This window comes from Lissotriton vulgaris, chromosome 11 (assembly GCF_964263255.1).
Source record: "Lissotriton vulgaris chromosome 11, aLisVul1.2, whole genome shotgun sequence".
In the NCBI taxonomy this organism is placed as follows: domain Eukaryota; kingdom Metazoa; phylum Chordata; class Amphibia; order Caudata; family Salamandridae; genus Lissotriton; species Lissotriton vulgaris.
The window spans coordinates 982,699,604-982,717,446 of record NC_141699.1 but is presented as its reverse complement, the minus strand read 5'-3'; the positions used below and the strand labels follow the sequence as shown (position 1 = coordinate 982,717,446).

General features: G+C 41.8%; 1 protein-coding gene across 7 annotated transcripts in view; it reads left to right on the top strand.

Moving 5' to 3' along the window:
- Nucleotides 1-16,999, top strand: part of SCHIP1 (schwannomin interacting protein 1) — a 1,820,134-nt gene extending 1,803,135 nt beyond the window's left edge. For all 7 annotated transcript variants that reach the window (XM_086944214.1, XM_086944211.1, XM_086944212.1 and 4 more), the window contains 4 exons: nucleotides 159-356; nucleotides 9,765-9,888; nucleotides 12,458-12,551; nucleotides 16,269-16,999. In XM_086944214.1, coding sequence (XP_086800340.1) covers nucleotides 159-356; nucleotides 9,765-9,888; nucleotides 12,458-12,551; nucleotides 16,269-16,320 — 468 coding nt within the window. In that variant the 3' untranslated portion in view covers nucleotides 16,321-16,999. The remainder of the gene's footprint in view (nucleotides 1-158; nucleotides 357-9,764; nucleotides 9,889-12,457; nucleotides 12,552-16,268) is intronic.
- Nucleotides 17,000-17,843: the final 844 nt, after the last annotated feature.

The following is a 17,843-nucleotide window of genomic DNA, read 5'->3' as shown; positions in this document are numbered from 1 at the left end:
TTATGCACAGGGTGGACTGTTATGTGAGTTCCAACATGCAGAGAGCAGGTGCTAAATTGTTCAGCAGCTATGCAGTTTATATAATCTGTGCCTTATTTGTCAATATGACAATGGCTATTGAAGTACCATTTGTTTTTTTTCCTTTCTAATCTTTCCAGAGCAAGCAGAGCTCCTCCTACTCTGACCGAGATACTACTGAAGAGGAGTCTGAATCGTTTGAGGATATGGATTTCGTCACCAGGCAAAAGAAACTGCAAGCCGAAGCGAAGATGGCGTTAGCAATGGCAAAACCAATGGCCAAAATGCAGGTGGAAGTAGAAAAGCAGAACAGGAAGAAGTCTCCAGTTGCTGACCTTGTGAGTATCGTGTTAAATCATGCTTTTAAAACATGGTTTTAAAAAGTGGTATTGAAATATAATATTCAAACAGGAAAACAACCTTTACAACGCGGTCAAAACACCGCAATACATTTACATCGCTGTTTTTACAACGCAAGACGTTACAACGACTTGAGCTGGATGGCGCTCTAGACTAAGGAATAGTGTGATTTACTATTCCAACACCTTCCCTACTGTTACGTAGGCTGGAATTGGAATTGTAAATCATACTATTTCTAAGTCCAGCACCCTCCAGCGCAAGTCGTTGTAACGACTTCCGTTGTAAAAACAGCGATGTAATGTACCGCGAACAAAATTATTGCGTTGTATTGTCATACATTCATTAAAACATGCTATTAAATCCTGGTATTATAACATGGTATTGAAATATGGTATCAAACTATTGTAATAAAACATGCTCTTAAAACGTGGTATTAAATCGTTGTATTAAAAAGTGGAATTGAAATATAGATTTAAAACATGGTATTAAATAAAACATGTTATTAAACCATGCTATTAAAACGTAGTATTGAAATATGGTATTAAAACATAATATTAAAACATGGTATTAAAACACTGAATTAAAGCATGGTATTAAAATGTTGTATTAAAACATGGTTTTGAAATAATGGTATTACAACGTTACATTAAATCATGGTATTAAAATGTGTTATTAAAAAGTATTGTATTATATCATGGTATTAAAATGTGGTATTGAAATATGGTATTAAATCATGGTATTAAAACATGATACTAAATCATGGTTTTAAAACCTGCTTTTGGATAATGGGTTATCTCCAGTAGTTGAGCAGGCGGTTGCATGAACTCTGTTTTTATTCACATAAGTATTTTGTAATGCTAAATTAGGAAGATAATTCCATATATAAAGAGTGGAAAGATAGAATCACGATTAAATCTGATAGAGAATTTTCACTGAATATCAAATACACAAGTTGCGCAGATCTGGAAAAAGTTTGTGCCATACTTTTTTTTCCTAATAAGCCTAGTTGGATAATGAGTTGGATGTTTTTACCAAATTGTTTCCACATCACAGTGCTGCTCCTGTATAATTGTCATTGTAAGATCACACTTTATTGTGATATTTCTTCCCTCCATAATTCTTATTATTGCAATGCGTGCAGTACATGCAATATTGTGTTGTATTAAATAAATCCACCATACAAGTAGCCTTCATCTCTCCCCTCTCTTCCTTTGCCTGATTCCAGAGCAAGTGAACGTTTGTGTGAGTATGATTGTTTATTTTGGGCCCTTCTATAGAGTGAACTGCCTCTTGCTGCTGATCGCTTCCCTGCCTTCTCCCTACAAAGATTTAGAAACAAAAGGAAGTTTCTAGGAGATTTCCTGAACTTGAAACAATTTTCCTATATTGAATGGTAGGCTGAACCCAATTTTGCCTCCCAGTCAGAAAAGATTCTTCCTGTTAACAATTAAGCCTTTACCCGTCCGTTAGTATTGTGCGACATTTCACCCATATAATGGCCAATCAATCAATCAATCAGGGGGTTTATAAAGTGCGCTACTCACCCGTGAGGGTCTCAAGGCGCTGTGAAGGCGCATAATGGACTGTGATTTATTCTTTGAAAATACATTCAGAGTTATGTTTTTTTAAGTAATAAATTGTTTTTAAAACGTTTGTAGGCTGCAAAGCATGGTTAACGGCGCAGGGCAATAAATACATGCTACTTTCAACCTGATTCCAAAAATGTTGCTTGTCCGGCACTAAACTTGGTTTCAGGGTTTCCTTTTGACATTTGCGACTTAAATGGGAAACGCTACAGGCCAGATGTACGGCCATTGCATTTTGCAAGTTGCAAATTGCAAAATTTTGCGACTCACAAAATGTAATGCACAACAGTGTCTCAGACACTGTTTGCGATTCCTAATGGGGTTGCTAAAGACCTACCTCATTAATATTAATAAGGTAGGTTGCAATTTGTGACCCCTTAGGAATCTCACATATCATAGGGATGGTGGCCTGCTGGGGTCTGTAGAACAACTAGTCTGTGCTTGCTTCTTAAATAACGTTACAACAAAATGGAGAACCTAATGGAGTCACTGATCCTGGGTAACTAGCAGTACAATTGGGAGAGGGTCCCAGAATACTATAGAATGCACAGTAAAGAAAGTTCAGTGACAAGATAATAAAAAACACCTAAAATCAACTTGAATGTACATTGTTATTTAGTCACAAAGTACCAGCGCGTAAACACTTGCGCACACAACATATGTTAGCATAATAAACAAGTTGTTGTGCCCAAAAGAGGGGTAACAGGAGTGGAAGTGCTGATGATAGGAGGTAGTGCAAGGTAAAGTAGTGTAATACAGTGTAGGTCAAATATACTTATAAAAATACTACTTAGAAACTGGCTGCAATTTGGACCAGAGAGAATTACACATAAATGAACAAAAAGTTAATTCGGGCTGTAACAATGCTCCCTAGAAATAGCAATACAATTTCAAGCTTGGGATGGAAGCTGGTAAAGGGATCTGTTGTCGACGTTTCGACCCCACAATAGGGTAGGGATAGTTGGGCCCTTACAGGAGGGTCTTCCTCAGGACAGGGGATAGGTTAGGGCAGACTCTCTGAAACATGAATAAGAACAAAATCAAAATGAGTCCCCAAGGGATCCGGTCTGCATAGTCTAATGGTGTTGAAACACAGAGGAAAAGTGAGTTAAAAAATGTATTTAAAATTAACTAAGTACCATTGGTCACAAAGTCGCCCACGGGGTGATTGGCAAAAATCACAATCTGCTGTTTGATCTGGAAAAAAGTAAATTGACACGCTATTGCCCAAATGGAGCATGCCAAATGCCTTCTATAGGCATAGAAATTAGCCTGCCAAATGCCTTCTATAGGCATAGAAATTAGCATAAATCTACTTACATAGTGTAGCGTTGTAGAACTTCTTGAAGGGTGGGAGCATGAATCAAAAAGCGCCGCCCGAATGTAAGCAGCTACCCACGGTATCTGGGAAAAGAATTAAACCCAGTGTGGGTACTAGACCGAGCCAACGCTGCTAACAGAAATCAACTTTAAGACTAGCCGAAGGGGCGGGAGGGGGTGCGGGAGAAATATCTGCGTGTTTATTCAGTTGCGTATATCCGTCGGCCATTGCATCACAGAAGGCGAGGAAAGTGCTTCTGTGAAAGACCGCTTATAAAAGCTGACAGCCGGCGGCGCGCGTGCACGTTGCGCTCACGCCGAATGCACCGGATTGCGGATTCATTCCACCTTTGTGCCACCCTCTTACACCATGACAAGTAAGATTCTGGCTTATGAGAACGTGGTAATGCGGGATGTTGATGGAATTTTGGGTCAACGAAAATATACTAAGTTTAACATTAGCAAAACTGAAAGAATAGCACTGTTGGCCCTGAAGGACAACAGATAAGTGATCATCTAGTCTGCCGACAAAGGTGGAGCTATTGTGGTACAGGACGTGACCAAATACAAAGACGAGATCTTCAAGCAACTGAACAATGGAGTGAGCTACAAGAAACCACTAGGTGATGCCACAAAAGAATTAGCTTTGGAGATATTGCGAATCTCCCAAGAAGGCCGTGACCAGGGTTTCCTCTCTGACCAAGAATTACATTTCCTCAATCAAAAAAACCCCAGAATACCAACCATTTACACTCTGCCCAAAATACACAAGGACATGAACAACCCACCAGGTTGCCCCATTATATCAGGCTGTGGCTCGATGCTAGAGCCACTATGCAGGTACATTGACTACTTTCTGAAGCCCATTGTGGAGAGCACACAGACCTACCTTCGTGATACCACACAAACCATCAACATTGTGGATGGTCATCCATTTGGTTCTACCAACCAACTGCGACATTGTATCGCTATATACGAGCATTCTGCAAGAAACCGCCCTTGATGTCATGTCCACAGATTGAACCAACGTGAGGCACCGGTCAATGTGCCCACCGACTTCATCATTTCCCTCCTGAGGATTGCCATGATGAGGAACTTCTTCATTTTTCAGAATTGCTTCTACCTGCACACCAAAGGAGTAGCGATGGGGGCTACTTTTGCCCCTAATCTGGCTATTATCTTTATGGCTGCCTTTAAAGGTGAGTTTATTTTCAACAACATAAACCCTTTCCGGTCTATGGTGGTGCTATGGATGCGCTATATAGACGACATCCTTTTGATTTGGACAGGTGGCTAGCTCCAGCTAACATCCTTCCATACCTGGCTAAACCAGAGGTACTGTGATATCCAATTCACACTGTATTCAGATGCGAATAAGATTGATTTCCTTGATCTAACCATCTACGCCAAGGGGACACACTAAAGACAACTCTGTACCGCAAACCGGAAGAACGCAATTCACTTCTTCAATACAACAGCCACCACCCAAGAGGTCTACGGGACAACCTTCCCTATGGGCAGTTCCTCCGCATCCGGAGGAACTGCTCCCCGAAACAACACTACATGAGTGAATCAGAGGATTTGGCAGATCGCCTAATGGAAAGTGGCTATCCCAAAAGATTAGTGAAGAAGGCTAGAAAACGGGCTTGGTTCAGTCCATGTGAATCACTAATTCAACCGTAAGAAAGATCCAACATACAGTAACAGAGGTTGATCTGTTGTATTGCTATTTCTAGGGAGCATGGTTACAGCCCGAATTAACTTTTTGTTCATTTATGTGTAATTGTCTCTGGTCCAAATTGCAGTCAGTTTCGAAGTAGTATTTTTAATAAATACATTTGACCTACATTGAATTACACTACTTTACCTTGCACTACCTCCTATCACCAGCACTTCCACTCCTGTTGACCCTCTTTTGGGCACTGCAACTTGTTTATTATGCTAACATATGTTGTGTGCGCAAGTGTTTACGCGCTGGTACTTTGTGATTAAATAACAATGTACATTCCAGTTGATTCTATGTGTTTTTCATCTTGCCACTGAACTTTCTTTACTGTGCATTCTATAGTATCCTGGGACCACTCCCCCATTTGTACTGCTTTTTAAATAAAGCAACTTATTTTTTTCAAAAGCGCCCTGCTTTCCTTAAAGGAAAAAAGTATGCGTTTAAAAGAAAAAAAATAAACATTTTCTTTACATTTTTTAAGGGCATGCATCGGTCCTTGGGACCACTTCCTGCTCGTAAAAATATTTTTGCATCCATTCGTAAAGGGGAAGGGGTACCCTGGGGACCTCTTCCCGTTCGCTACGGTCTAACAACCTACTTGAAGTAGCATTTACAATAGCAAATCAATCGCACATGCCAGTGTGACTCGCTATTAGGCAGTCCTGCCAAGTATCATGCATCAGACGTGACACTAACGCATTTCAGTGTGGTGCCCGCATCACAGCACTGAAAATCATTGTCACGCATAATGCACATGAGAGATGTCACAGAAAGCGCGCTGTAAACAGTGTGTTGCACTTGGCAGCGCACGTCAGTGCTTGCACGGACTGGTCCTGTAGGCTTGGGAGCACTCCTAGCAACTCAGGCTCAGCCTCCGAGAGTGGCAGCCAGTGCTGCTACAATGTATCTTTTTATTCTTGCGGGGCGCGCAGCGGGGCTCTGAGTCACAACAGCCTGAGTGGCGCCATAGCCAGCCGAGCGTTCAGTGTAGCTTCACAGGAGGGCGTCAGTCACGTCACGTCACGTCACGTCCTGCTCCCAGAAAGTGCAGCCAGGAGTTATTAAATGTTGTGAGGACTACCTCTGCTGCGGACTTGGCCATTTTCTGAGTGTTACTGATACTAACATGTTTGTGGGCCACTGGCGGGGAGTCATGGTGCTGCTGGGCCCCACAGCACGCTGCTGTTCACACCAGTCTCACTCAGACTGACCTGCCCTGCCCAGCCGGGCCGCCCGCGATGTGGGGGAGGCAGGCTCAGGAGCTAAATGGTAACGCCGCCCGCCAGCAGCTCAGGCCGGCCAACACGAGGCAACATGATGCAGTAAGCGTTGTGAGAGGCTGAGGGCCCCAGCCTGTCGTCACCGGTGCAGAGTCACGCTGCTTTAGCCTGGGTAGAGAAGAGTGCAAAGACGAACTGTGAACACTGTAAGTGAGCTCCTCACTATAATTTGTCAGTCACTAAAAACACTGTCAAATGAATTTAATTGTTATGAGTGCGACATATTTATTCTAATACTGCTGCAGCAAGCGCCGGTGCATTCATCAGTGAGATTTACTTACCGCTGCCCGTGGTAAAGAATGAAATCCTGGCAGTCTGGATGAGATTCCCGCCTGCGTGACCCGGCCCAGAGCAGTAGTCTCAGTCGGAGTTACTGAGGGAGGCCATTCGGCATCAATAGAGGAGGAATATAGCCCTAAGCTGAGCTGATCTGCGGACGTATGACGGGCTGCGACGGCCCGGTGATATCAGTTTCACCAGGGAGATCTGCATCAATGGTGCTAGCAGCAGCTGATAAGAGTAATTAAAGTGTGACTGACTATTTATCCTTGGCTTTCTAATGTAATTTCCTTTTTGAAGCACGTCATTCAGCCAGCCTATGGAACAGAGAGCACCTCTGCATGCGTCAGTCTGCACGAAGTTGAAGTCAGCAGCCCCCTAATGCTTAATTATCAAGCCGACACGCCTCTCTGAGTGACTGTACATTTAAGGTTTTCTTACAGTTCTGGACCGGCAGGCAGTTTGACCCCGGGCAGTGCCTTTATTTCTCTGGCCTTGGGCTAATATCCTTCTGCGCCGCGTTGGCCCACTGCATCTTGAATAGTTTTATAGATGGCAACAACACCTTCAGTCGAATTTGCGCTATCATGAGTTATTAGTGGAGTTTACAGTCCTGGACCGCGGAGCAACTCAGAGCAGCAGACCGGATGTAACGGCGCTCACTTAACACTTTGGCTGCGGGGATCATTCTCCATGCTGTGCTGGGGAGAGCGGGGGTGCGCACAGCGCCCCCATGCTCATGACGAGCTAAGCTAGTCATGAGGCACAGTGCTCGTGTGCTCATGACGAGCTGAGCTCGTCACGGCCACACCCGTTTCCGTGGAACGTTCAGCACAGCAGGGGAATTATCCCCGCGTTTGAGCATTCCACGGCTCATGACGAGCTGCACCCGAGCACCGTGCCTCATGACGAGCTGAGCTTGTAATGAGCACAGAAGGGGTTAAGAAGTGTCAGGGCATTAGTAGTAAATCAGTCCACCAGGCTCTCAGCTTTCCCCTGCTGCACTGCTTTGGGGCCCAGCCATCCGCACCGTGCACGGGGAGAGGCACCGTTAGCTGTCAACGCATTGATTGCATTACTGAAGGAGGTGGAGGAGGGGAGTTGTGAAACACCAAACGCCCCCTCTTGAAGTATCGCCCCTGTGTAGGAGTTGAAGAGATTTTAGACCAGTCACCACCTCCGTTGCTCGAGACAGTAAAACTGCATTGCCAACAAGAAATAGTTTGAAACGCCCACGACCCTGGTGGGGAAGTATCTTAACCTTAATTCATATAATGCTGCAGACCTGGGAGTAATAGACTGCATTATTGTGGAAAAGAAGAGATATCTAACGTATGAAAAGAAACAAGAACAAAAAAAAAACGCATTAACTAACTCAGTAAATGTAAACATGGACAGGGGAGCGGGCACAGGAGCGGATTCATGGCTTGAGTTAAAAAGGCAGTGATCGAAATAATGTTTTTTTTTAGAAAGAAATTCAGAGGCAGAATTTATTTAGGTGTTTTCGGATGTCAAGTGCGTGGTGCGAGTGCAAGGATCTGAAGAACTGTTTCCACCGCGCCTAAAAAACGCTGATCATGCTTGCGCATAGTCCAAACTTGCACATTTCCAGAAGTAGCGACGGATGGCTTGTGTGACCCTTGGATGTATCTCTCTTTTTTTACCTAGTTTTTTTTTTTTATCAAGCATCACCTCAAATGCAGATAAGGACAACAGAGTTAAGAAAATCCACGTTTGTTCAAGTAGGGCCTTTCATCTTTCTCTTGTGGGCTGGGTCCTACGTGTGAAAGAGAGGCCCTATAGTCTACACTGATGCTCTGCATCCTGATCTCATCGATTGACTGCTGGCAGCACCTGAGAATCCAGGGGGGCCAGTGTAGGCAAAGGCTGGCTAAGGCATCTGTGTTCTAGTAGCTCAGCTAACATGCTATGGTGGTTAATAAGTAAAACGTATGCTTTCAAATATTCTAAGCTGCCTGCACCCCTGGCCTTTAGTGTACTGAGTCTGAGAACTGTGGAGTCACACATTCTGACTGCCTGCTTTTCAGTTGACTGCTGTTAGTGCCCTTTAGTTCAATGACTGTTTAGAGTGTCTGAAATGGGTGTAATATTTTTGATATTAATGTTTCCCTCATCTTCATCGCTTGATATTGCCCGCAATAATGTGTCACTCATAGTTGTTGAAATGTCACTCTTAATTTCACTGAAATGATGAAAATGTCACACCTAGCATTCTGAAACCTTGGCAGCTATGTATTAGGAAGGGACACCCTTGGCATGCCCTTACCTAATAGCGATTCACAAACGGGGCTCGAGTCGGGGTACCATGCGGGTGGACGGCGTCCCACCACTTATTTTACCGGGGGGACGCCGTTCCCCCTGCTAAACAGCTGGACTTCACTGTCTGGCCTCTCTGGGACGAGATCGGAGCTCACAGCACGCTGTGAGCTCCGATCTCGTCCCAGAGAGGACACAGCGACAAGGCGGGCACATTCCACGAGCAGATGGGCATTTGAAAGGAGGTGGGGCGGTGCACCTCTTGGGAGCCGTCTCTATCGGGTTTGGAAACACACGGGGAGGCAATGAGCTCAATGGTGCAAGCCACCTTTCGTGACATCACTTCCTGTCGTGACGTCACTTCCGGTGACAGCGTCCCCCCACTTCTTTTTTTAGGACTTGTGCCCTGCTTACAAACCCTATTTTGCGAGACAGTAATAGGTTACTGGCTCACAAAATAGGGTTTATACATGCCACAGGCCTATTCAGCGGTCGCAAACGGGCCAAATTCCCATTTCAACCGCTAAAAAGGGTTGTATATCTGTCCCCATATGTTCTTCCTGTTCCACATTTACTCTGATTTCTGCATTGAGATTGTGAATAATGTTTTCACCAATTAGCATTTGTACTACCAGAAGTATCACTGTTTATTTAATTAAACCGAAGTCGCACTGAAATACTATTCACATTCAAGTACATTGTTGTGATGTCGTTTCAAAGAAAATCTTCTACGGTACGATGCTGCCACCTCGTGGCGATTGCAAAGAGGTGCGTGAATCATGTATTTATCCATTTTGCTCCTAAGCATTGATGAAATGAATGCATTTGAACATGCAGAGAGATTATTCTACAGATTGTTTGTTCAGTGCTTGTATTGGGACATCTAATTTATTGTTTTATCGTGTATTCTCTTCTCAGTTGCCGCACATGCCTCACATAAGTGAATGCTTGATGAAAAGAAGTTTAAAACCTAACGACTTGAGAGATATGACCATTGGCCAGCTTCAAGTGATAGTCAATGATCTTCATTCACAGATAGAAAGTAAGTTTCACATGTTTTTTTTTCTAAATGCCAGGTGATTACACCATGGAGCTTCATCCATAAGTTATATGGTCAAGTACTACAAAAACATGAAAGGAGGCCCGCCAGGCACTTTCATGTGCTTTAAGCTCAGTTCACATCAAGGCCTCTCAACAGCACTATTTATTATCCCATACCTTCCTAGGCCCCTCAGCTGCAACCTGGGCTAGTATTTTGGGTGGGGTGATTAACAAGAGCTAATAGCCAGTAATGCTTTATTAACCATACAGTTAATCAAATGGTCAATGGTAGGGCAGTTTTGGCTGCCACAATCACCACACTGTCAGTCTTTCGTTTATTGAGTTATTTCTACTATCACCTAAGACTCACTGTCAGTCTTTTCTTTTGTTCAGTTATTTCTGTAATCACCTCAGGATCACTGTCCATCTTTCTTTTGTTCAGTTATCTCTGGGCACAGTGTGGCGTTAAAAGAAAAAATATCTAGTTTAATTTTTTGGCGTTAGAAGAAAAAATATCTAGTTTAATTTTCTCTCTGAGAGTTTTAGTGCTCACCAAAGCTGTAGTCTAAGTATCATAAGATGTGTTTCCAAGTATCTCGAGTTTGATTTACCCTCCTTCATTTCTCATAGGTCTTACTGTGTCTGCCCATACTAGATGGCATTGCAATGCAATTTTATATCCTCTTATTAGCAATGTTTGAGTGTAAAGGGTAAAAAGCTAGCTTTGAGGTCAGAAAGTGTCTGGCCAGTTTATAAGGTTTGTTGACTTGTACTCCTACATTTCAAGTATTTGATATCCTTTACTATTTTCCTTCTAGATTAATTAGAGCAGCCTTAATTGCAAGAGAAGTAGTTATATAAGCATGTTATGATGGCCTTTAGGTTGTTCGACTCTCTAGAGATGTGATAAGGAGTTTGGCTGGAGGTGTATTTGGCATCGAGGAAAGTGGCTTGGTTTGCCTCTATTAAGTTTATTTGTCATTATTAGAATATTTGAATGTTGGGAGCGCCATTGAAAACAATGGAGTAATCCGGGCTTCTAATGGCCGGTAGAAGCCCGGAGCTCCAACATTCCAATGTTGTCGTTTATAGCTGTTGTTGTGAACAAAGGCCTCACGGAAATCCCTCCGGGCTCTGTAAGGTCTTTGTTTTATTTGTTAGAACATTCTACCCTCTAGTGGCGGAATGCTCTTATAGCCTTATAACCCTCCATAGCTGGGCTATACCAGCATTAACCCCTTGGGCGCGGCCGCGATTCTGCGCCTGTGCAGCCGTTTTAATGAGTGGGCGGGTTCATGACGGCCCCCAGCCATCATCAGCACACACCCACCGTGATGCATGACGGACGGGGGCCGTCATCAGCATGGAAGGGGTTAAAGTCCTGTTCTCTTGTTAAAAACCCTCGGCTTTGGCTCACACCTTTAACTCTGGAGCGGGCCTTTAATGGCGGGTATAGCCCGCTACAGTGGGCTATAATGTGTCAATACCAGACAAGCTGGTGTCTAACAACTGTCATTCATTTTGTTTACTCGGGGTGCAAAGGCAGCTATAGCAGTCATCTGTGTATGAGTGGTAGAGTAAGCAGAGATTGTCCATTATCCTCAGGGTGTTGTGCAGATTGTCACTAAGGATAGCTAGTCACAGAGTAGAACTTTGGGGGACACCACACAGGACTTGATGCGATTTGAAGAGTAAGGTGCCTCGTTTGACTCATGGCACAGATCATCTTGTGAGGAAGTGCAGGACCGAGTAGAGACCAGAGTCTGAGGCCCTTCCTACTACCTCTAAGGGACAAAAAACTAAGGTCTATTGTGAAAGTTGTTGATTGCCTCTTTGATCTGTACACATACCAGAAGACATGGTCTTGCTTTTAATGAGGTGCCTTAGTTGTTAAAAGAAAGCATATCGTTTGTACGCCTGAAAAAACCTTGGCCTAGGTGGAAGTGTGAGGCTGTCCAAAAGGCAGTGATTATTGGGATGATCTTAGGTTTTTTTACACATTTTTTCTCAAGGAATTTAGAAATCTAGATGCTTTGGTGCGGTGAGAGATGGTGATCTGCTGTTGGGACTGATTTTTTCGAGTATTGCTGTGTTGGCAGGTGAATTGGTAGTCCTTCGTGTAAACGTAAACAGACGATGAGAGCTCACTCGAATAATGATGGTGGGTTGTGTTGATTTGACTCAACACTCAGTTTGGCTCAATTCAGAATCTTTTCAATTTAAATATGTCTACATGGAGATTTAAAAAATGTATGGTTGTTCTCAGGTCACTAATGTAACAGTGACGGGTCCTTTCAAGCAATTACTTCACAGTGGAGTTAATTCGTATTTCACATTTTATGGCGTTTTTCAAAAATGCTGAGAAAAAAGGCTTAGGTGCTGGACTAAGTAATTAAAAGTTGTTTGGTGTATTATTGAAAATTAGAGGAAAAAGGATAATATTTATCAAAGAAAAAGGCAATATAATGGAATCTATGTAATAACTTCCTCTTCAATTGCACAATATTTGTACGATATGTTTAAAAGTGTATCCGTAGAACCACCTATCCATATACTTATTTTTTTGCCAGGTTTGAATGAAGAATTGGTTCAGCTTCTCCTTATCCGAGATGAATTGCACATGGAGCAAGATGCCATGCTGGTGGACATAGAGGACTTAACCAGGTGAGCACTTATTATAAGAGATACAGTACTCACAAGTGTACATTACAAAGACAGCGAGGAGTGTGGGATGAGCTAGATATTGGCATTGCTCTAATTTCAGCTGTTATTGGATAGATCTCTTGCACCCACCCATCATCTTGTTCTGTTCTAGCCTGCCTCCCCCACATACTACCCTTGAACCTTCTGTGCGCTAGATTAAATGTGTACGCCCCCCCCCTCTCCATGTCTGTGGGTATGGAAAGAATGTGGAAATATACCCAAGTGCTCTCATTCAAGCATAGGGAGACAAGCATACTATCTCTGCTTCCAGTACTCTTAGCCAGTACTTAGCAGTGCTTAATTTGAGCCAGTGCTTTCTGGTGCTCAGCATCAGCACTTAATTGGTTTCCGGTGCTCAGCACCTGCACCTAATTGTCAGCACCATACTTAGAACAGTCTACCAAACGGTAGCGCTGCTCATCTAATTTAGAGGTGAGCAGAACAACAGTTGTTTAGGAATACAATATACATTAAAAAACTGCTAACACCTACCTCCCCACCGATTCCTTTAGCTTTGTGGACCTGGAATGATCTACGATGTCGCATTTAAATGTGAGAGATGGTTAGTAGTTGTTTTGGCAGTGATGGCAAGGGTGATGGGTGGTGCAAGCTGCAGTGGCCTCCTGGTCAGAGCCCTGGCACTTAATATTTTACAAATTAAGCACTGGCTCAGGACCCACCCATCCTCTTCTCTTATAAGGAATGGCAGCACCAGGTGTGCCTGTCACTGCATAATTAGAGTGTAATTCCATATGTACCCTGTAATAAGGTTATGAAGGAAACTGGTGACAATTGTGTTTCATTACGTGCTCATTCTGCCACTCGAATGCACCTGTAGTAAGAATGTACATCTCAAGAGGGTATAAGAACATAAACATTTCCTATGTTTTATGTACTATTTTATATACTTTGCATGAGCTTGTAAATGTGGATTATATTTTGAATTTCAACACCTATCTGTGCAGGAGTGAGTGTATGCAAACACTTAAATAGTACACTTTATGGGTACAGCCCCTTTAGGTACCGATCCCCCTCATACCCTTGCACTCCTTACTCTGTCACACAAGACGCGAAAAAAGAAATAAGTGGATTGAAAATACTTCAAATAAACAGATGAGCAATCAGAGCTCACTGTTGGAAATAAAATTCAACAAACAAACTCTGTGCATTTATATTTATATAAAGTTACAGAATGACTGAAGAAAGCATCAAAAGACATCTACCCTTGATTTAGTTTCTCTTCTGTCTTCTGAGTGTGCATTTTCTGGCCACAATTAAAGCTGTGATTGTAAAATATGAATGGGGTTGTTAAAACATGTATTAGCAAAGCAGCTGATAGATGGAAAGAAGCAGTTTCGGATTACCAAATAGGCAAAGTAGGCTCCTTCCTATGAGTCCCACTCCTATTAGAGGCCCGTGACAACGGATTAAAATTATATTGATTTCAACTTGAACGAAAATTACAATCAAGCTTTCTTAAATTGTTTCCAATTACATTTTGTTTAATAACATTAATAGTTGTTGATGTTTAGTTTTGTGTAATATAATTGGTTTATTAAAATTGTTGGTTGGTAAAATTGAAAACGTATTAGTTGATACTTTGCGAGTGGGGCCCTGAAATTTTGGTTGCCTAGGGGCCTCTACAGGGTTTAATCCGGTACTGGAAAGAAGAAACTTTGGAACCTAATAAAGCAGAAAAAAAGAGAAAAATCATTATGTTTGTTAAGATTATATTTACTGGACTTTTGATTGTTTGAATACCTATTGTAATCAATTGGGGTGTGCCCAGTGATTTTGAGTAACAGTTTCCTGCTTTGCGGCAGCATCGTTAGCAGTGTTAACCAAACTATGAAAGGGGACAGCTTGGGAGGTGCAAGTTTTCTCACCTAGCAGCCATATTTGTTGAGCTCAAATGTTGGCTCAAATTCTGCTAAGCAAGATTCCATAGCTAACTTACATCGTAGATATTTTCCACCAAGTCTGATAACTTGCTAAATCCAAATGCTGAAATCACCCCACTTTTTAGTGGGAGAGATTTTGATTTGTGGCTTATCAATTCAAGCACTGATACTCCTCTTAGATCTATGCAGTAAGCAAAAACAAAATGGTATTTTGGATTTGAGGGGAAAAGTTTGGGAGACTAGGATTAGAAAAAGGCAAGTAATCACCTCTATTAACCTCTTAGCAGCTATGGAACGTCCAGCTCTAGTGCTGAACGTTCCAGTGCGCAGGTGAGGTTCGAACGTCCAATGGCCGACGGCAGCACTCCTGAGGTAGTGGTGCCGTCGGCCGTTGGAATAGGCGCAGCACCTAAGAGGTTAAGACCTCTGCATTCTGGTAGGGTCAGATAACGATATCAGTAGTATTGTTAAGGAAATCTATAATGGCCTTTATAGTGAAGTTGGACTGACTGCAGTGAATAAAATTACTATATATATTGGTGAGACTGTAGTCCTCCCACCCATAGATGCATCACAATTAGTTCTGCAGGCCCACCAGTAGCATTTAATTTACAGGCCTGAAGTACACGTAGTACCACTTTACTAGGGACTTGTAAGTAAATGAAATGTGCTATTTGGGTGCAAAACAATGTAGCCATGTTTAAAGGTGCCAGCACAGGCATGTTAGTACTGGTTAGCAGATATAAAGTGTACACAGTCCTAAAGCCAACAAAAACGATTACAACTAAACAGAAGGGGTGAAGGCAAAAGCTTTGGGCTGACTCTGCAGAGAGGGTCAGGTCCATCAATAGTTATACATTATCACATGGCATAGAAAAATCGTGACGGGGTGTAACACAGACCCCCACTTCCCCTGTGGTGCGGGGGTTCCCTTAGTTGCTGGGGCCCCCCTCAGCACAGTACCCTGGCCTGAGAGCTCCTGATTGAGTCCAAAGGGGGCCCCTCCACGTACCTGGCAGGGGGACCCCCTCAAGTTTCGATACAACACTGAATCGTGAAATGTATCTATGAATGAGAAAGGGAAAAAAACAGACTCCTCTATGTGCTCAGCCTCATACAAAGGGTGTTGAAGAATCTGTCCTTCACACTTCCTCTTTGACTGACAGTTTGTTGTATTGGAACTTGCAGATTTATTTTTGCCCCAATGCAAATTCCCATGGAAAACGTCCTTCACCGCTTTGCAGAGTTTTTCACTGTGTTACATCAGCCGGAAATGTATAACACACGTATCCTTACTTTTAACGAAATGCCTTTGTTTAGGTTATACTTGCAAGGAAATGGTTCTCTTTTGCTGTGCAGTTTGCTTATATAAAGAAAAACTCTTTAAAAGATAAATTCGCGTAGCCATATTTTGCAAGCATTTTCCATTGTGCTTAAAAAAGCTTTGCAAAATTTTAATTTGAAGATAAAAATTCTGAATACATTTTCCACCTTTGCTGTGATAATTGGAATGAAAAGCATTTGAGGTGTACTGAAAAGGATCTCGCAGTATGGAAAAAAAATTCAAGAGTGAGCATAAACTGTAAAAATTTATAAATGGTGATTATCAGGAATGTGCACATCTTTGCCGCAGAAACAAAATCTTAGAAAACCACTGCTGATAAGTTCCTAAGCTTGAATTAGTTGAGGTCTACTTTCATTGTTTGTTTAAAGCTAACAGCAAAAGTTCTTCTACCATGGAAATAATGTGATTTGCTTCTCCTTTTTTTCTTGCCAGGCACGCTGAAAGTCAGCAGAAGCACATGGCAGAGAAAATGCCTGCCAAGTAAAGAAACTGGAAGCCATCAGAAAAGAGAACCAGCTAGAATTTATTTTGCTTCTGTGGTTGTTTAAATGCTGACGCTAAAGATGGTGCACAAGAAAAAAAATCAGTGTTAGTCATTGATAATGTCTGAAGCTTTATGTCCAGTGATTGGCCTCGCTTCTTAATTTATTTGAACTTTTTACTTGTGCCACTTAATATCGGGCATTTTAATAAAATATATTATGAAAAGAACTGTACAGAACTTCTAACCTTGCAAATATGAAAAAAGAGAAGAAAGATGGTAGTTCTAACTTAATTTTATTTTTTGTTTAAGAGATTTTTAATTTGAACAGTATTTTACCATGACTACTTTTTATTTTTCACTGTAGTTTTAAAATGAGAAACTGTAATTGACGGTGCTACACAAGTCAAAAAATACATGCCTGCCTCCTAGTGAAGTTCGTAGCTATCAGTAACCTGTATTATTTAATCAGTTTTCGACATTTTGTGAATGTTGATTATCTGACATTCGTTCGTAGATGTGCTGACAACATTTAGTGGGGTTCTGAGAGTTACATTGAAGTTTTATGTAAAAATCTGTAAAATAAAAATTACAAAATTGTTTCATATGAAACGTCTTTTTGTTGAATACTGTGGTGCTGTAGATTGCTTGAATGATGCACCAGTAAACGTCTTAAACCTCATTTATGATTCGAAATTTTATTATAAAAGTATGTGGGGTGTCTGTGTGTTAGTGCTTTTTACTACGTGTGCACAAAATGAGAAGGGACTAGTGTTTTAAACTGAGCCAAGTCATCATGGAAATATATTGTGAAAACATGTATATTTCATTGCATTTTGTAGCCACACTGTTGCTCTCTTATTATGGGTTGAATCATCACTAATTCTTTATAATGTTGATATCCACATAAATTTGCTCACCCCTCAATAACTTCTCAAGCTTTAGGAATGTTGAAATTCTTTGTAGAAAGGTCTAAAAGCATTAAAATGTGGTCAGTACTACACTTGCAAAATTTACAGCAATATCGTATCATCCACTTTTTCAATCTTAAGCAAATATCTTAAATCTGGTCTAGTTTATTATCTTGTTCATTTTTAAATTACATTGAATGTCAGTTGGAGAGTTCAAGTTATGTCAGGGCAACTGCTTACCTTCCATGGAGCTGATAATGGTAACTTAACTGGTGTAGAAGCTATTTCGTAGTTATGGAGCTGAGCTATGGTACCAAGAATTTAGGAAAAGGTCACTACTATTGCATTATTTAGTCAACACATTAAAATGTCCCTAGAACTTTTAAGATTAATAGTGACCACCAGAATTATGGCATTTCTCTAATGGCCTTCAATTGTGAAATACTGTTCACTTGAAGTCATGATGTCCAAAAGATCACATTTTTATTAGGAAAATGTAAACCTTTTATTATAGTTGCCTCCTCATCTTCCCATAATCTTCAGTGTTCAGACTCCGAAAGAGATTCCGTTTTCAGCTCACTCCATCTGGCTATGCTTACGCTATATCTGCAACAC